The sequence below is a fragment of the Neomonachus schauinslandi genome, chromosome 6 (assembly GCF_002201575.2).
Source record: "Neomonachus schauinslandi chromosome 6, ASM220157v2, whole genome shotgun sequence".
NCBI classification, from domain to species: Eukaryota; Metazoa; Chordata; class Mammalia; order Carnivora; family Phocidae; genus Neomonachus; species Neomonachus schauinslandi.
In genome coordinates, this window is record NC_058408.1 from 27,919,729 (window position 1) to 27,939,841 (window position 20,113).

The following is a 20,113-nucleotide window of genomic DNA, read 5'->3' on the forward strand; positions in this document are numbered from 1 at the left end:
AAGTCAGACATTAGAGATAGAGGGAATGACAGCAACAAAGGTGTGGGCAGGAAGGAACATGGTGCTGTCGCTGGATGGGTTGCCAGTCCCACAGGAGAGTAGAAAGACTAAAGCAGCGAGAGCAAAGCTATGTCAAGCGATAAATTTCTAGGGCAGAAGGTGTGGAGAATGACCGAGAAGCAAGACTGGAGGAGTAAGCTGGGTCAGGAGGCGGTTCTTCATGGGGCTCTCATGTGTCTACACATCTAAGCATTAAGAACTAACTTCCTTCAGGTTCTCTTTTCAAGAATGTTTATAGAAGCCAATGGACTTGGATGGGACACCTGGGTGGCTCAGTTGGTTAAGCATCTTCCTTTGGCTCAGGTCATGATCCCAGGGTCCTGGGATCGAGTCCTGCATTAAGCTCTTTACTCAGCAAGGAACCTGCTTCTCCCTCTGCCGCTTCCCCTGCGTGTGTGCTCATTATCTCTCTCTCTGACAAATAAATAAATAAAATCTTTAAAAAACAGAAGAAGAAGAAGAAGCAGCCACCGCCAATGGCCTTGGAAAGCTAGAGACAGGGACTTCCCCTGGAGCAGATTTAATTACAGGATAGTAAAAGCAGAGATGTCTCCCTTCTGTCCTTGGACCGGATTTGTTGCCCTTCCAGGGTAATGAAGATATATTAGAGTTTTATCTCCTGTATTAATATAGCTAAAGGAGTTCATTCTAGAAGGATACAGTGAGGTCATAGGGTAAGGAAGAGGCCTGAAATAGCTTCTGTAGGGGTGTGCAAGAGAATAAACCACAAATGAGTAAAAGAACCAAGAATGCTTCTTTCTATACAGACCCAACCTATGGAGGAAGGGGGATGGCCATTTTCAGAATCGGCACCTCCCAATCACTCAGTACCTTCAAGGGTCCTGGACCTACATAGGTTGAGCTCCATTGAGCCAGAGGCTGTGGGAGTCCCAAAGAGTTTTGTCTACCAAGAGGTCACAGGCCATGTATGCGGCTCCACAACCCCCAGTCCTGCCTGGTCCAGTTCGTGAGACACTCAGATTGGCATGGACAAATGAGGCCTGCACCACAGCTGACTCTTGGGTCTGGGGATGCAGTCTGTGCCTGGTGTCTCTTTGGTGGGTAGAGAGGTTTTAGTCAGGGTGAGGGTGGGGGAGGTAATCTCTTGTGTCTACCCTCTTGCCCTCCCCCTTGCTCTCCTTCTGGGGGGACATTAGTCTGGCCTGTGCTGTCTCAGAGCTCCCTCTAACCATGTCCATGCACCTCAGGAGTGCTGGGCCAGGCCAGTGGCTTCTTTCCAGAGACAAAGTCTGCTGCTCTCGAGAAAATTCCAGTTTCCCCCCCAAGAAGAGAACCAGTGTGATTCTATACGGACTAACAATGTATTTATGCTCATAATGTGTCTGATGCTGCGATGCACTTAGCATGCATTATCTTATTTAATCTATTTAATAACTCCATAACCCTGTGCAGTAGGTACCTTTTTTTCCCTTCGGGTAGGTACTTTTAATGTCCTCGTGTTCCACTTGGGGCCCATAAGGCTAAAAGAGGTCAAATAATTTACTCAAGGTTGCACATCTCAGATTTGAGCCCACGTCATTTGACTCCAGAGCTTGTGGTCTTACCTGCTATCCTATACTGCCACCCTAGATTCCTGAAAATGTGCCTTTCCTGGTCATCCAGCCCAAGTAAGAACCACCCTAAGCATCAGTTAAATTGGTTCTGGTTCGGGCGCCTGGGTGGCTCAGTTGGTTAAGCGACTGCCTTCGGCTCAGGTCATGATCCCAGGGTCCTGGGATGGAGTCCCGCATCGGGCTCCCTGCTCTGCGGGGAGCCTGCTTCTCCCTCTGCCTCTGCCTGCCACTCCCCCTGCTTGTGCTCTCTCTCTGTGTCAAATAAATAAATAAAATCTTTAAAAAAAAATTGGTTCTGGTTCCCTATGCCCAGCCCCCCACCACATATTTGGCTATGAGATTGGGGTCTCTCTTTCCTCCTTTCTCTCCTTTCTCTCCCCTTCATTCTAGCACAGAATTTTTCCCAGGGAGGGGGGCTAGGCCATGCCAGAATCCCCTGACAATCAGGATGTATTTGTTTCAGGTGGAGGTGGATTCTGAGTTTGGAAAATTATTGCCCCCTACAGAGTCGGGGGCAGTGGTCCCTCACTGCAGGGGCTGGAGGAGAACTGTACTCATGGGTTCTGTGGTTCTGAATCTTCCGGACCCTGCTGTGATGCCTTTCAAGGGAAGACTTTCAGAGTCTGTGAGCCCACAGTCCCTGGGGCCCTAGGGAGCAAAAAGCTTCAGACTGAGTCCTATCAGAAGAGCCCCTGTTTGGAATTGCGGGACCCAAGGCAGAGAAGATGCAGGGGTTTGTGTGCAGAAACACTGGTTAGGAGGCCATGAGTCCTGCCCTGAAGTCTGGAAGCTGTGGGTTTATTTTCCAAGTGTGTTCCTTGAGCAGAGACCACTGGACCCAGAGAAAAGGCCACTGAGACCAGATGGTACAAAGCGTGCCCCTGGGGTTGAAGGCGGTTATTTGCACTCAGGCCCTGATTGCTCTTTGGGAGGAGTGAACATCATTGGCAAAAAGCCTAAGAAAGAAAAATCCTTGGATGTGGAAAGAGAGGTGCTTTGAATGGATTGAGGACAAGAGGTTGGCCAAGGTGGTTCCAGAGCCAGGGATTCCAGGAGATGATGCCTCTTCCAGAAAGCTCCTGCCGGGCAAGAGTGAGAGTGAAGACTGAGTTACCCAAGGTGGGGCCGGAGTAGGGGTGGGGTTGGGCTAGAGGCTTGTTGGCCAGTGTAGGAAGCGTCCTTTCCACCCAATATATCAGACTAAAGCCCATCTCAGGGTAGCTCAAGCCCTTTGCTAGACCCTCTGGGCTGCCCACCCTGACCGCTCCCTACAAAATTACTGCGTCTTCGGTTGGACTCTTTAACAATTGCTTCCACCTGCCTTATAGTATAATTAGGTTTTGCCCCATAAATTATACATTTTAAAGAGAATAAGCAGATTGTAATTATTTTTGTACTCTCACCGTATAGTGCCTGGTAGGCTATATGTACATAGCAGTATCTGAGTAATGCTTGAATGAATGAATGAGCGAGAACCAGGTGAGGGTGTGTGTGTGTGTGTGTGTGTGTGTGTGTTGAGGGTAGTTACTGCTGAAGGCAAGAAAAAGATGAGAGAAGAGGTGGGATGGGGAGAAAAGAACCCGGGCAGCGAGTAAATAAATAATTGTAAATAACTGTAAAAAGCTATAATAACTGCTAATAATTATTGTGCGTTTTCCATATATCAGGTATAGCAACTAACTGTCTCATGGGTATGTTCGAACCTGATGTTCACAACAATCTTACAAGGTTGGTACCAATTCTGTCCTTGTTTTACGGGTGAGGAAGCCACGTCTCAGCCACATGACCAGTGAGTAGCAATACCTCAGGGCTTTTGGCCTGGAGAGTCCAGGCTGAACTAGGAAACCAGCTTGCTCTCCAGCCTCCCCTGTTGTGCTTCCTTATGGCCCCTGGACTTCTCTTTTGAGGCATTTTGTAGGCTTTTAATTTTTTTTAAAGATTTTATTTATTTATTTGACAGAGAAAGAGATAGCGAGAGCAGGAACACAAGCAGGGGGAGTGGGAGAAGGAGAAGCAGGCTTCCCGCCGAGCAGGGAGCCCGATGTGGGGCTCGATCCCAGGACCCTGGGATCATGACCTGAGCTGAAGGCAGACGCTTAATGACTGAGCCACCCAGGCGCCCAGCTTTTAATTTTTTAATGACTTCTTTGAAATTATTTATTTATTAACTATCTTCACTGATGGAAAGTAAGCTGCAAGAAGATAGGGACCTCTCTTTTCTTTTCTTCTTTCTTTTCTTTAGTAGTTTCCACACCCAACATGGGGCTTGAACTCACGACCCTGAGATCAAGAATCAGATGCTCTGCCAACCGACCCAGGCAGGCACCCCAATTTTCTATCTTTAGTTATATGCCTTGCCCTTAGAACTGCACCTGACACATAGTAAGCACTCAATAAATACATGCTTCCCAACTCACCGACAGAATGACGACTGCCTTTTAAAAATGACAACCCCCAGGATTCTCTCAGCCCATCTTCCACCCTGCCTCTCAGGTTTACCTGCCTCACCTCTGCACTCCAGTCCTGCCCGTCAGTGCCATCCCCTCCTCAGCTGTAACCTAAAGCTGGACTAGTGGGCATTAAATGCAGGGCCAAGTTTTTGTCCCAGACAATCCCTGGACTCAGCAAATGCTGATCAGGTGACTGTCTCTCTCTGGCTTAGGATGGAAGGATGCCAGGAAAGATCGAACCATCTACCCTGATGGGTTACACCAGGGCTTCTAGAAGGGATTTTGTGGCAGGAGGGGGGGGGGGAGGAGATTGAGTGTCTCTGTGACTTGTGCAGGCAGCGTGATGGATGAGCAGTGGAAAGCCCTTTTATGAAACATGCCAGGCCCGCTGCAATAGTATCCCTCCCAACAGCCCAGAATTATATTTCCCTGAAGACACACTCAGTTGTGCTCTGGATTTACATGTGGGTAGCAACCTCCTGGCTCCTCCTTGGCCCTCCCAAAGGAGGTCTGTCTACAGATCCCCCAGCAGAGGAAGAAGCAGATGAGAACGGAGGGAGGTTTGAACCCTCTTCCCAAGAGCCTTGGCGCTTCCTGGAAATGGACAGTCCTTTAAGAGTTCCCTGACTTGTGCGGGTCATACTTTCTCCCCAGCCTACCAGTTTTCAGTTTGGGTACACAGTGAAGATTTATTTTCTCTCTCTCTCTCTCTCTCTCTCTCTTTCTCTCTCTCTCTCAAAAAGTGGCTGAGCCTCTGATGTTTGGCACTCAGGTTCTCCTGTGCAGAGAGAATGGGTGGGCGGGTAGTTCAGAGTATCTGGAATCCTGTATCTTTCCTGTGGCTGTAAACAACCGGGAGTCCCCCAGCACATTACCAAATACAGTAGAAAGGAGTCAGTGGACCATGCACCGACCCCGGCAACATCCAGCCGGGATGCAGAAGTCGGTTATGTGCTTGAGCCGGGCATGCTTGGGGTTGGCCTATTCCTGACCGGCCCCCCACCCCACCCCCATGGCCCCGTCTCTGCTTTTCTGGCTCTCCTGTGCTCTGATCAGCTTCTTCCAGCCTCTACATTTTTGTATCTTTTTCTCATTGCGTGGCCCCCTTGTCTTTAAAAGGCTAAATGCTCTGTACTAAATTTGGTCACACAGAGCTCCAAGATTCCCTGGAATGTCCTCAAGTTTCAAACAGTTCTGACAGCGAGGCAGGCCCGCCCCCTGCGTGGGGATTGGCTTCTCCTTTCAGGGCCAGGCTGTTGTCAAGTCTTATTGGCCGCCGGTTAGACCAGCCAGGGTCCACTAGCCCTGGGCTTGGGAGTTAGCTTGCAGTTAACACTTGGACACCTGTGGGTCTGCAGGGCAGGGCAGCGGAGCCACGTCCTCAATCCACTGGGGGTCTGCTCCCAAGCCCACTCTGCTCCATCCAGACCAGCTTGTGCCCCCCCGGACTCCTGTAGCACCCCCCGCCCCCACAAGAGCCACAGCCCACTTTGCCAAGATGTCCAAGGTAGCCAAGTATCGCCGGCAGGTGAGTGAAGACCCTGACATCGACAGCCTGCTGTCCACGCTGTCTCCCGAGGAGATGGAGGAGCTAGAGAAGGAGCTGGATGTGGTGGATCCGGATGGGAGCATTCCCGTGGGCCTGCGGCAGAGAAACCAGACAGAGAAGCAGTCCGTGGGCACGTACAACCGGGAAGCCATGCTCAACTTCTGTGAAAAGGAGACCAAGAAACTTATTCAGAGGGAGATGTCCATGGATGTGAGTGAGCAATATGCTAGAGGGAAGGGGGGAGGGGAGGGAGGGGAGGGAGACCTGAACTTGTGACTAGGATGCTTCTCTCCTCAGAGGAAAAGGTCTCGTTGGCAAAAGATGTAACGCTTCAGAACCGATTACCATCTGCTGAGCGGGCAGTGTGAACCTCTTACCCCTAATTTCTGTTATAAAGCACAAGTTGGCTCTGTCGGGAGAACTCAGCATCCCGCAGTAGCTGATAGGGCTGCTAGCAGAATGGGAGCTGGAGAATGCCCTTGAAGCGTTCATTGTCAAGTTGATTCCGTACTTGTCCCCCCCGCACTTTTTTCCCCCTGCACATTCATTTCACCCGTTGTGGGGAGGAGGCAGAGGATAGAATGATGCTTGCAGTCTCTTGGCAGCCACCCCAGAAAAGAAAGTCAGGCCTCCTTGCAGAACTGCTCATTTTGAAGCCCTCTGGCCCTGTGGGCAACTCGTGGCACACGAACCATTTGAGGAGGCTCAGGGGCAGATGGGCTTCCCAAAGCAATGGGAGTCAGGGGTCAGGGATCTCTGAGGTGGGCAATGCATCTTCACCTGATGGCTTCAGTTTCCCTCCCAGGGAAGTTGGGGTTTGTACTTCCTAGAGGAGCATCTTGAGGGAGCATCCTCTCCTGTTGGTCATAAGTCCTTTTATAAGCCAGCAAGGTCCCTTTGCTGGGGGATGAAGGTAGTTCCCAGCAGGGTTTTGCCTTGAGGAGGGGACAGAGGAGGGGCCAGTCAAGGAGGGCCATTTTGGAAACATCTGCTGACTTCTAGGATGGGCTTAAGCAAGACCTGCTTTTTGTTTTCCTGGCTTGGCATGGAGGAGTCCTTTATTCATCATGTATTCATATGTGAGTTTTCTTGGGACAAACTAGACTAGCCTCCACCTGAGTGTGACTCGTAGAGCCCCTTGTCCGCTGTAGAGGGGGGTTAGTGGGGAAACTGTCCTCTGTGAGCCGGTTCTTACTGGCCATGTCTCTTGTCCTTGTGGATTCTTGCATGAGAAAGTTCAGTCTCAGTTCTTGTCCTTTGCTTCACTTCTATGGAAACCAAGACCCAGAGCTTCACATGATGTGTTCATTCTCCCAAAGGAAATGAGAAAGGCAACAGTATCTCCCGGAATTTCTGTGACATGTCTGGCTGGGTCAGAGATTGTGCTGGACATTAGTCACGGAGCACGTTTGCGGACAGAGCCCTGGCCCCTTGAGTGAAGGGATGGGGGAGGGAGGGATGAAGGAAAGTAAGGTAGGGGAGCTGGACCTCTGTCTCCATCCCTACCACCCTGGGCCCAAGAAGTTGGGAGCGAGGGGAGTCAGAAGGCTCAGAAATTCATTACCCTGTGGGCAAGGTGATCGCCACTCGGATAATGATGAACAGATACTAGAACATTTATGGAAAAGATGAGAGGATATAGGGCACTCCCTGTGAGGGCCTGATACTTCAAGACAGCTAACAGGACACGTAGGGAAAGCCACGCAGCACGCCCAGGGCTTTGGCATCTCTGTAAATCCCCCACTTGGACCCCCAACTTTCACTCTGGAGCCCGGCCCTGCTCTTGCCTCACTCCTAGTCCCCAGACTCTGTGCCCAGTGGCTTCTGGTGTGCAGAAAGATAGTCCTGAGGCTAAAGTCAAATGCAGAACATTCTTAATCCCCAGGCAAGATGCTTAGGCTGTGGAGAGTGTGAGGGACTCTCAGGCTCCTGGAAATTGCATTCTCAAAAGGCTTTTTCCTCAGCCAACTGAAACCATGGCAAGCCTCGCCTTCCCGGTCCCACCTCCCTCACCCCTGCCAGGTGCACGCTTGTTTCTGCAGACAGAGTCTGAATCAGGGAATGGAGGGTGTGTGTGTGTGTGTGTGTGTGTGTGTGTGTGCATCTTCAGCATGAGAAGATGGCGTCAGGGCCATTTTTCCCTTGGAGGGATAGGCTGTCCCCATTCTTCCTCATCCAGTTCAAGGGCATATGTCGGCAGAGTGCCTGGGTGGAGTTCTGGGTGACCCCGAGCCATGAGCAGAAGTCATCTCTGTAAGTCTGGATGAATGGCAATGAACCCTACAAAGTGACTTCTTTAGCACCATTAGCAAGCTAGTAAGTGTGGGATTAAGAACTTGTTTAAGTGCCAGGAAAGCCTGGTTTGAGTACCAGCATCTCTTCCTAATAGTATAAATAAGTAACTTACAAGTTACCCAGTCGGCCTCCCTTCCCTCAGCTACACAGTATCCAGCCCGTAGGATTGTTGTAAAAAACGGAGAGGACAATAGTGGAAAGCACTTAGCACAGGGCTTGGCTTATAATAAATACACAATAAATGGCAGCTATGCAATTATTAATTCATTGCTGTCTCCCCCTGCCCAGCCCCTCCCTTCCATCAGTCCTCTGAGGGCTGAGCAAGCCAAGGCTGTCTGCTCAACTAGGGGCCAAAGTAAACAATAAACGAGCGAACCCTGGATGCTCAGGCTGGGGGGCCTTTGACACTGCAGATGCGGAGCGGCTCCAGGTGGGGGCTCCAGGCCGCTGGACTGGCGGTAGCTCTCACGGCTAGCGGCATTTGCTCCCTGTAAGGAACTGACTGGAAGTTAGTTAAAACAGAGTAACTCGACTCTAGGAAGCACAGCAAGGTGACCATTTACTGAGAATCTTCTGTAGGCGAAGCATATTCACCTCTTCCTTTAAACCTCACACTTCTTGGGAGATAGGTATATTTATCCCCATGATACAGAGCAGAAAACTGAGGCTCAGAGAAGTTGAGTAACTGCCCTAAGTTCACACAGTCACAAGTACCCCGCCGGGCTTTAAGGACAGTGCTTCCTTCTCTCTGCCTCGCCAGGGTACAAAAAAGGGCAGTCGTGCCAGCCCCTGGCCCGAGGAGTTTATCATCCAATTAGGATCACAAGGCACACACATACAGAACCCCCGTGGAGGTGAGATGGGGCTCAGACCACAAAGTCCTATGTTGCTGTAGGAGCAGCAGGTTATCACATCGTTTAGCCTGGCTGAATGCTCATCCCTGCCCCCAGGGCTGGGAACATAAATAGTAAAACCAAGTGTGGCCCTGGGATTCAAACTCTTAGAACCAAGTGTGGATTAGGGAAGGAAGTCCTGCCAAGATATTGGATGGCATTAGGACTTTTTGTTAATTCCTTTTGGGTGGGATAACGGTATTATGGATATACTTTTTAAAGGATCCTTGCCTTTTAGACACAGATCCTGAAATATTTATGGGGAAAACTGATAGGATTAGGGCATTTCCTTTAAAACAATATGGGCAAGGGGAGTGGGTAGGGGGATAGATGAACTAATACTGTCCACCAGTTGATAATTGTGGAAGCTGGGTGATGGGTCTGCATGTGTACCCATTACACGGTTCTCTCTACTTTTGTGTATATGCTTGACATTTTCCATAACAAAGTGTTGGTTTGTTTTTTTAGACAGAAACTGAGAGCGGAGGCAGGCCCAGTTTGGGTCTTAAGTTCTGGTTTCTCCGGGGGAAGAGGAGTCCCAAGATTCAAACTCCGGCTATCGTGCTGGGTGGGTGTAGACTGTGCAAAGAGCCTCGGGCGGCACCTCCCTCAGTGGATAGAATACTCCAGGGCTGTCCTGGATTGGTTTACCCCCTGCTTCATGAATACTCCTCTCCCCAACCCACCCCTGTGCCTCCTTCGAGGTCTCAGGCACCACTTCCTCCAGGTAGTCTTCCCTGACTGCCGGGCAAGTGTAGGAACCATGTCTGATCTGAGCACTCCAGTGCCACTCTGGACCAACCCCATCCTGTTTTCTTATCTCTCTTCCTCCCCAGCTTGTGTGACTCTGGTGGACAAGTGCTAACATAGGGCCCAGCACAGAGGTGGGCCCTCAGCCTCTGTTCGTTGAATGAATGTTAGGAGGGGGAGGTGGGGCTTGGCAGAGCTGACCCCTGGCTTCCCTCCCTCCCTTTAAAAGTGCCTGTGTGTTCTACCCTAGTCCTTCTGGGACTCTCCTTCTGACCAGGTGGAAGACAAGGCCCCCTGGGCAGGTGTGTGGCCAACAGTTGAGTGAAACCCTTGTGCTTGGCTCAGGTTTCAGGAACCTGATCCCAGCAGGTCAACTCATGTGTTCTCTTTCCTTCCCCAGTGGGAAAGAAAAATCTCCAGCCTGCCTCCCCTGTCCTTCTCCCTGGCGTTACCAGGGGCTGGGGATTAGCGCCTCCACCCAGCCAGGAGCAGGGGCAGCTGAACTGGGGGGTGGAGGAAGCTCTTTTAGGTTCTCCCTTGAGAAGCTAACAAGAAGCACCCCACTAGCCAGTCACCCAGCCTCCTCGCCTTCCCCTCGGGTCTCTGGCTCACCCAGCCTAGCGGGTCCCCTCCCCTACCAGGCCCAGCTCATGGCCCAGTGTCCATGGCTTCTCTACCGGGATGGGGATGCCGGGCAGGCCCGAGGCCGGCAGCACAACCCTCCGATTACCCTTTGCAGAGGGCTGGGCCCTATCAGGAGTGCCCTGGGCAGCAAGGCTCAACGATTAGGGAGATTAACCCCGACTGGTACACACCCAAAATAGCCCTGGAGGCTGGGGTGGAGAGGGCAGAAGAGGTGAGGGGGGCCTGTAGACCCGGGGAGGCGATAGCAGGCACCCAGTCAGGGTTAGACAAGTTTAAAAATCTCTCCCTGAAGTCTGAAAGGTGCCTCCGTCTAGAGTTTAAAAACTAGTTAACCAACTTCTTAAACTAGGTGGTGGGATCCGCAGGTGTTTGTTTTCATTGTTGCTCTTATTCATATTTTATACATTTTCTTCTGTGTGTATAGACTATCCGATCTGATGGATTTTAAGCGGCAAGGCCCCAGCGCCTGCTCCCACCCCCTCAGCACTGCCCCTGGTGCTCGACTTTTCTCAGCAGGACCACAGGGAGAAGAGCTTGGGTGGATGGGACATGTGGCAAGAGGGAGGCAGGCCAGATAGGACCAAGGAGGAGATGTAAACATGAAATGTCCCCACAGCGAGTGGGAGATGCAGATGGTCAGGGGACGGGCATGAGCCCCACTGACCAAGGGTGTCTGGTAGGCTGGGGGCTTCGGGTCCCCACACTAAGGCAGGAAGAGGCCTGTCTGAGCAGACACCCAGAGTGGAGACAAAATCCTCATCTAACCTGGCTACCCTCCCTCAGCCTCTCTTTCTCCCCCAAGAGACTCTGGAGACTTGTATCAGATGGCGTCAGCATACCAGAGCTGGCCCACAGTGGGCAAAGCCTGGATGAAGGGCACTGGGAGAGCTACAGAAGACAGAGGGGTCAAGGGCGCTGTCCTTGGAGATCTACAGTCTACATGCATAAAGTCTACACACACACACTGCAGGGACAGCAAAAAAGCACAATGACTGGGGGGCGGGGGAAGAGAAGCTGACATTCGTATGTCTGCCAAGTTGGATAAACAAGAATATCCTGGACCGTAATACACAGTCCTTTCCAGATCAGGCTGTGCTTTCTTGTTTATTTGATCTCTTTTGGCATGACCAGCAAAGAAAGAAGGGGTCTGGATTCAGAGCCTCAGTTCCCCTAAAGGGGTCCCTTAGCCCCGGGCCATGTGGGGAATAGAAAGCCTGTAGGGGTTTGGAACCAAACAGGACCAGGTGTGATTCTGCTTCTGCCCCCGTTGGAGCTGGTGAGCACGTTACCTGAGGAAGAGCCTCAACTTTCCTGAGTACCTTCTGGACTCAGAGGCGTTATTAATGCTATCTCATTAACATATAGCTGCTGGAGGCCCCATTGCTTTACTGTCAAGTGGGAAGATGACCTCAATCTTGAAGGGTTATCGTGAGGATTAAATTGGCTGAGGTACTGAAAGTGGCCCATCATGAGCAACTTCTCCTCCCTGAAGTTCCTCAGATGTTATACCTGTGAAATTAAAAGACAATCTGTCAGCAGGATTGAGGGAATGGCAGAAAGGGAGGGAGAGCATGGGAGGAAGAGAGGCAAGGAGCTAGCTTGAGGAAAAAGGCAGGCTTATTTACTGACTTCCTGCCTGGCCCCCTTGTCTTGATTTCTTTGAGCCTAATTTATTTCATGCCCCAGGCTCAGTGGCCTGCAGTGGGTGACTGGGTTGGAAACACGGCAGAGGTGGGGTAAAGGGCGATTGGGAGGAGGGTTGGGGACTAGTGAATTCTTGTCTGCAACTTCCAGGAGCTTAGAAAAGCCTAGGCTGCTTTGGACCAATTTGGCTCCACCCGTCTCTGGGGTTGGCTCTAGAAACGACCAGACCAGTGGGGATGGCAGGGTGCTGCTTAGGATAGCGAGGCCTCCCGCTCCCACACACCTCCACCCCCTCACCGGCCTGCTCTCGTGGAGGACCCTCGGGCTCTGCAGGTGCACACAACCCCAGCCCTGACTTCCGGATCAGGCCAGCAGAGCCCCCCCCTCCCCCACCAGGTGGAATATCCTGGGGTGGGGGTGGGGTGTGGTGGCAGAACTTCCAGTGAAGCCCTGGGTGCAGAATGTATTGAGTTAGTGCTGAGCGCAGTGTCTTCAGAGGCCAGCTAGACCTGGATGCCGATCCTGCTCTGCTGGTGGCCGGCTGTGTAACCCGAACAAATTACTTTATCTCTCTGAGCCGGAGTTTCCCCATCTTTAAAATGGAAACAACACCTAGTCACAGGAGAGTTGTGAGGATTAAGCAAAAAAACATCTGTAAAGCAGGTCGCAGAGTGCTGGGCTGGAAACCTGGTATTGAGGGCTAAACCCTAAATTTGAGTTTGGTCCCTTCCTTCACTGCTCTTGCCTCCACCCCCCTTCTCAGCATCCTTTTCCTAGGCAGGTTTCAGGAATTATGTTTTGTATCTACAAGGAGGGAGGAGGACTCCATTAAATCATGAATTCTCCAACTGTTTAGGAAGTTTCCATTACATTAGCTTCTGAATGCTGGCACAGAGTAGTGAATAAGAGAGACCAGGTCCCCGCTCTCGTGGCGCTTCCATTCTCATGGGTGAGACCGAGAATACATGTACTTAAATAGATCACATAGAACACATGCACATCACATATAACGTATATGTCACATACACATAAAGGAGAAGAATGCACTTTCAAGAGAAGGTCTAGGACGATTTCCTGTAAGGTGGTCAGGGAAGACTCTGCCACAGGGGTGACATAAGCTCAGAGCCTGGAACGGACCGAAGGAGGCAGCCAATGGGAGGGTCTGAAGGAAGCTTTCCAAGCAGAGGGAACAGCACATAGAAAGGCCTGGGCAGGGGAGCAGGTGTAGCATGTCTGAGGAAAAGCCAGGCCAGTGTAACTGGAGCAGGGCGAGCCAGGGGTGGGGGTGGGGGGGGTTGGAGGTGATCAGGCCCCAGAAGTCAGCGGGACTCACATAATGCAGGACCTCATAGTGCAGCAGAGGGAGTTTGGATTTTTATTCCAAGTGTGGTGAGACGTCATTGGAACGTTGTGAGCAGGGGAGAGATGTGATCTGATCTAGGTTTTTCAAAGGATCCATCATCACTCTGCCAGCGTTCAGATGAATAGATGGTAGGAGGGCAAGCCTGGGGGAGAAGGGGGCCCGGCTAGAAGGGTGTGCAGTAGCTCAGCAAGAGGCCAAGGACGACAGGAGGAGAAGTGGTCAGATTCAGGAAAGACCTCCAAGGTAGCACAGACAGGACTGTCTGACTCACCAGTGGGGGGCCCAGGCCTGCCTGAGCTATTGGCTAGATTTGATGCCATTTACTGAGGTAGGAAACAACAGAAGAGGAGTGGTTTTGAGGAGATCAAGAACTCTGATCTGAACAAGTTCATGGTGCTTGGTAGACATCAAAGAGCAAGTGTTGCATTGACTGGGCATGTGCAAGTCTGGAGCTTAGTGGGGTGGTGGGGCTGGAGATTCCATCTGGGAGCCATTAGTATATAAATGATACTTAAAACCATGAGCCTGGAAGAGATCATGTAGGGAGGAGCTGTGGATGAAGAGCAGAGGGCCAAGGACCATGCCCTCCATTACCCCAACATTTAAGCATCGGAAGAGGAGCAGGGGCCAATGAAGGAGACTGAGAGAGGTGGGCGGAAGCTCAGAGCAGCTTCACAAAAGCAAGTGGACCGGGGACTTATAGGAGGAGAGAGTCTCCACTGTTTCCGTTCTTGTTGAGAGGTCTAATAAGATAAGAACAGAGAATCGACTGTAGTAACTGGAAAGATGGAAGCCACTGAGACCTTGACAAGATTGGGGTCACTGCAGTGAAGAGTGGACTTGAGAGAGAATGGTCAGTGAGGACTAGAGATAGAGAATACAGACAGGTGTCTTCGGTTTTTTTCCCCAGTTTTGTTCTAATGGGAAGCAAAGAAGTACGGCAGCAGCTGGAAGTAAATGTGGAATCAAAGGGGAATTTTTTTTTTAAAGATGGAATATGATAGCATGTTTATATACTAAGGGGGTTGGTTCAGTAGAGAGGGAACCCTCGATGGCACTGGAAAAGGCAGGAAAAGAGATGGAATGCACTGGAGTGGAGGGGTTGGCCTTGGCAGCAGGCGGTCACCTCTGGTCCTGGGAGGGAAGACAGTGGAGACCAGCAAGGATGCAGGCAGGTTGCTAAATGTGGTCGGGGGAGAGTAGGTGGGGCTGGTCTGTGTTGACACATGCACGGTGCTGCTCCAGGAGGATCCCGCTGGCGGCTGGACACAGGCTGGACTGAAGTGGGGAGAAACTGACGGGGCTGGGACAGTAGTCAGAGGTTAAACGTCAGGTCGCAAGAAAGCTGCTCAGTGCTCCCTGGGTGGGGTAGAGAAAACATGAAAACACTTCCGGATCGGACATCTGGCACGTGAACAGTCAACAGACAATAGCCAGCTCCAGAGCTCCTTGAAAATCCAGTCGATTTTCACCTCCAGTGCATCCATCTTCTGTCCCCAAGGCCACCCATGCCCAAGGAGAAGGAGGTCCCTTCCCAGCACACAGCTGATGGCCCTGGGTTTGCAAGGCAAGCCAGGGGGGCGCCTGGGGCTCACTCCCGGCTTGACTGTCTCCTAGCTGCGTGGCCTCAGACAAGCATTGAACATTTATAAGCTTTACTTTCTTTTCATTGTGTTCTTTAATGCCTTTTCTGTGTCTCATTTTGTACTTGACAATAATGGATTTTTTTCTAACACTTTGTTTTATTGAAATATAAAACACATACAGCAAAGTGTCCAAAACACAAATGTAGAGTGTCATGAATTCTCACAAAGATGAGGATTCTAACAAGTCGGGAGCTCAGTGGGGTGGTGGGGCTGGAGATTCCATCTGGGAGCCATTAGTATATAAATGATACTTAAAACCATGGGCCTGGAAGAGATCACGTAGGGAGAAGTTGTGGATGAAGAGCAGAGGGCCAAGGACCATGCCCTCCATTACCCCAACATTTAGGCATTGGAAGAGGAGAAGGGGGCCAGTGAAGGAGACTGAGAGAGAGAATAAGAAGGAGAATATTGCCAGCACTGCGGGACCCCCACCCACCCTCTGCTTCCTCTCCAGCTCTACCCCCGTCGTCCCCGCCACAGGAACCCCTACCCTGACTCCAACCCCGTAGGTTAGTCTTGCCTGTTTTTAAATTTTATATATATGTAAATATATATATAAAATATTTTATATTTTATATAAAATCATAAAGTAGGTGTTCTTTTGTATTCTACTTTTTTTAAAGATTTTATTTCTTTGACAGAGAGTGAGAGAGAGCACAAGCAGGGGGAGCAGCAAGTAGAGGGAGAGGGAGAAGCAGACTCCCTGCTGAGCAGGGAGCTCAGGATCACAACCTGAACTGAAGGCAGACACTCAACCGACTGAGTCACCCAGGCCCCCGATAATTGTTTTTACTTTTTATTTATGTATTTATTTATTTTTGATAATTGTTTTTTTTTAAAGATTTTATTTATTTATTTGACAGAGAGAGACACAGTGAGAGAGGGAACACAAGCAGGGGGAGTGGGAAAGGGAGAAGCAAGCTTCTCGCAGAGCAGGGAGCCCGATGCGGGGCTCGATCCCAGGACCCCGGGATCATGACCTGAGCCGAAGGCAGATGCTTAAAGACTGAGCCACCCAGGTGCCCCAGCTCTCACTGCTGTAGAGTATTCCATGAGTGTTTCATTGTATGAACATGCCATCATCTATGTATTCATTTCACTGTCAATGGACTTTGGGTTGTTTTACAGTTTGGGGCTATCATTAACCATGCTCCTGTGAACATTTTTGCACATCTTTTGGTGCACTTATGACTTCATTTGTGCTGGGTATGTACCTAGGAGTGGAATTGCTGGGTCATAGAAAATGCAGAGTGAACTTTTCATTTCTTCACCTGCAAATAACAATGATACTGCCTAATTTGAAGAGTACAAAAGTTCGAAGAAGTGCATGACAGTGATTTGCAAACAGTAGGTATATCATAAAGTGGGGGCCACCATCATCATTTCTAATGGTGTCCATCTTTGGGAGCAACTAGAGTGCTGTCGAGTCCTTTGGCCACGTCCTGCCGGCTGTCCTGCTGAGCCCTACTATTAAGATTTGCCCTTCGGGGCGCCTGGCTGGCTCGGTGGGTTAAGTGTCTGACTTCAGCTCAGGTCATGATCCCGGGGTCCTGGGATAAAGCCCCACACCGGGTTCCCCACTCAGCAGGGAGCCCTTCTCTCTCATCTCATGGAAAAGGTGTCCCTCTCCCTGTCCCAGACTGGTGCCCCCACCCACTTTTCTCTCCTGTCTTCTCAGGGATATTTGCTCCTGTAAACATCTGTTTTCTCTCAGACTCTCTCTCTCTCTCTTTCCCCTTCAACTTTCCTTCCTACTGGCTCTTTCTCTCTAGTTCCCACCTTCTCTCCTTTCCTTCGTAGCGAAGCTGTAGGGAATCGTATCTACACTCAATCTCACACCGCCCGCCCCTGCACTGACCTCAACCTCCAGAAGGTCTCTGCGGACCTCCTTGTTGTGCACCCAGGGGATGCTTTCTTAGTCCTTACCCTGTTTGTTTACTTTGTGGTATTCCACTACTCTCTCCTTCTCAAAATACTTCCCCTGGGGCCAAGACACCACACTCACCTCCCTGGCTTTCTTTTTCTCTCTCTAGCTGTTCTTTCCTTGTCTCCTCTGAGAGCAGCCCTTCCTCCGAACACCTCACTATTGTTGTTTTTCAGGGCCCTGCCCTCCCGAGGCCGTCTTCGTGGCTACCCTCATCCAACCCCACAGATTCAGCTACCACCTATATGCTCTGTCTCGATCTCTCACCTAGATCTCTATTTTGAGTTCTAGATCATTCACTTGCTTTTTGGACCCCTCAAGTGTCTCAGATTCAATGAGTCTAAAAATAAATTATTCATAGTCACCTCACCCCAACCCCCCAGCCTGCCTTTCCTCCTGCATTCTACACTGGGGTAAATAGAAGCACACCTAGGTCAGAACTCTGGGGTCTCTCGGGGTTCCCAGACTCTCCCAGTGACCGAACCATATTGCTTCTACCTGTGCCACCCCTCTCAGGTCCCCCTGCCCCCGTGGTGCTTCTGCTGTCACCTGGATCACTTATCAGCCCTAAGAATGCTGTGACCTCCCAACTGATCTCCCTGTCTCTCTTCTCCCCCCATTGCAATCCATCCTCCCCACAGCTGCCAGTGTCTTATTATAAAATAGAATCATGATCTTGACACTCTCCTGCGTAAAAGCCTTCAGTTGCTCAACATAGCTTCCATGATCAAATTCACCCTCCTTAGTGTGGCTTAGGAGGCCCTTGGCAACCCAACGCCTCCCTATCTCTGTAGCTACTAATATCCTTCTCCTTGACTTTTACCCTTTGCTACAGTTACACTTGACCCCTGGTTCTCTAGCGGTGCCACACGTTATCTTGCTTCCTCTGTGCCTTTGCACCAACCATCACCTTTGACTGGGATGCTGGCCCCACCCTGGGCCTCGCTAACTTGGATTCTTTCAAGGCTCAGCCCAGGTGACAGCTTCCTACTTCCCCAATCCCTCCAGTCTGGGTTGTGCGCTCCACCCCTGTGTTCACCAAGCACCATCTGTCTGCAGCTCCTGTCACTTTTTGCAGCATGTACACACCTAACACATTGTTTCGGCTTAGCCTGTTTCTGTGCCTTCCCCTGACTTCTTAAGAGCAAGGCCTGACTCTTACTCATCTCCGTGTCCCCAGCAGTGAGCACAGTGCCTGGCTCAGTAAATGTTAAGCGAATGAGAGACAAATGGTTTGCAAATGCCATTCTTGTCATACTTGATTGAATCTGCAGGAGTTATGAATTCATCTAAACTCTTCTGAGACAATTTGAAAATACGATGTTGGGGGCGCCTGGCTGGCTCAGTTGGTAGAGCATGCAACTCTTGAATTTGGGTCATGAGTTCAAGCCCCATATTGGGTGTAGAGCTTACTTAAAAAAAATAATAATAAAAAGAAAATATAATTTTTATGTCCAAATCCTCAAATGAAAGGCAATTTGGCAGTGACTCTTTTTTCCCAGTTTCTGTAAACAACCAATTAAATCAGTCCACACGTTTACACTCTGGAATCTGAATTGTTGGGATGGGTCATTGCCATATTTTCCTTTCAGGACAGAATGAGTCTCAAGGACTCATTTTTAATTTTTTCCATTATGTCCCTTCCTTGTTCTTCTCTTGCCCAGCTCCCTAGGGATCTGAGATTATAGGCTGACATTTTTAGCTTGACCCAATCAAGTTTGTCCATGATCTCTGGGGCCACAGATACACCCTAAAGAGGAGAGTAAGAATTTGTTCTGTATACAGCCAGCCAAGGCCAGCAGCTCCCATTATCTGAGTACTTCCCTGGAGTATCCGGAGAAGTTCAGCCTTTTGCCTCTAGGTCTAGAAAAAAGTAATATGGCTTCTCTAGAGAACTTGCTATAAGCAGATTATCTCTTTGGATCACACACATAGCAGGAGAGCTGTCTTGGGATGGTCTTTTGGGAGGCCCAGTGTTCAGATATGTGAGTATGATGACCCAGGAGGTCTGGATATACCAGTTCCGTGGCCATGTAGACACAGACTTGCCCTACTGAAGCCAGAACGGCGAGGCTGGGATTAGGTTCTTGTAGACAAACAATCAGCTTTTCTCAGTCAGGGTTCTGCAAAAGAATTAAGCCCTACAGAAAATTAATGGAGCGATTATTTCCTCAATTCTCCCAAAGATGCTAAATAGCAGGTCCCATTCTAGATATATAGGAAAGAAATTAATTCATTACATACAATGGATGCCTTCAGGCGTTGAGGACTTAATTTTTCTCCTGGAATCCCAGTTGAGAAAGGATGACATTGAGCCATCTTGCTTCTACCAAGTTTCCCCAAGATGAATCATCTCAACTGATCCAATGGCATCTCTTGCACTCGCCACTTAGTGATAACCTGTCTGTCTCTGGTCCTTCACTGCACTGAAAAATATAATGTATTCGAAATCACCAAGAAGATATTTAATAATGACCTCAGAGTGCTGAAGACTCCAGTGGTCAAGGAGATTTTTCCCTCCAGTCTGTAATCTTTGCCTTAAAGGCGGGAATAGGGGGCGGTACGTAAGCATAGAGGTGTTATTTCTAGATGGACTTTCTTCAAAAAATAACTTATAATTATGGGTTTCCCCCACTATCGAAAAACAAGGCCTTCCTATGAAACCTGTTGCAAGCGGAAACGGCAGAAAACAAAGGAACACTTACCACCAATTTATATGGAAAAATTTTTGAGCATTCCCAGACCCCCAAAATAACTTCTCTTAGGCTTTTCTGATACCTTAGGACACATCTTGCTAACAGAAGCGCAGAATAAATGGAGATAAAGCACAGATGCTCACAGACACAGTTCAAAGCTCTGGGGACTGGATGCTGAGGTGCTGAGTGTAGTTGGGGGGGAGTTTGGTGGAGGGTGCAGGGGGGTGCAGGGGGGGCCCTCTAGCTGCTGTTCGGGGTGCGTGCTGCCTCTGTGAGGACTCCCTGCAAAACCAATGCTGAGCGCTACTTTTGTTTTTCCCCTTTTTTTGGAGAAGGGAAAATCCGCTTCAGATCTCTTTCAGTTAGCGAAAACAGGTAGCAATGCTGGCCCGTGAAAGCAAAGTGGCGCAACGCAAACTTTCGTAAAGGGAAGGATACCTGTATAATGTCATAAGGCTCATTATAGACAATATACAAAACATAGGGAAAAAATAACCAACAATCCTGTTTCATTAGCTCAAGATAGTAGCCACTGGCAGTTTTGGGGGGTGTATGTGTCTGTGGTAACTTTTCCTTTTGTGGTTGAGGCCATTGTATACACTCACACATAGGCACATAAATTGT

At 49.9% G+C, this 20,113-nt stretch overlaps 1 protein-coding gene across 1 annotated transcript in view; it reads left to right on the top strand.

Moving 5' to 3' along the window:
- The first annotated feature begins 5,383 nt into the window (after positions 1-5,383).
- LMOD1 (leiomodin 1) overlaps positions 5,384-20,113 on the top strand; it is a 39,105-nt gene continuing 24,375 nt past the window's right edge. Inside the window, exon 1 of the mRNA XM_021682841.2 lies at positions 5,384-5,843. Coding sequence (XP_021538516.1) covers positions 5,583-5,843 — 261 coding nt within the window. The 5' untranslated portion in view covers positions 5,384-5,582. The remainder of the gene's footprint in view (positions 5,844-20,113) is intronic.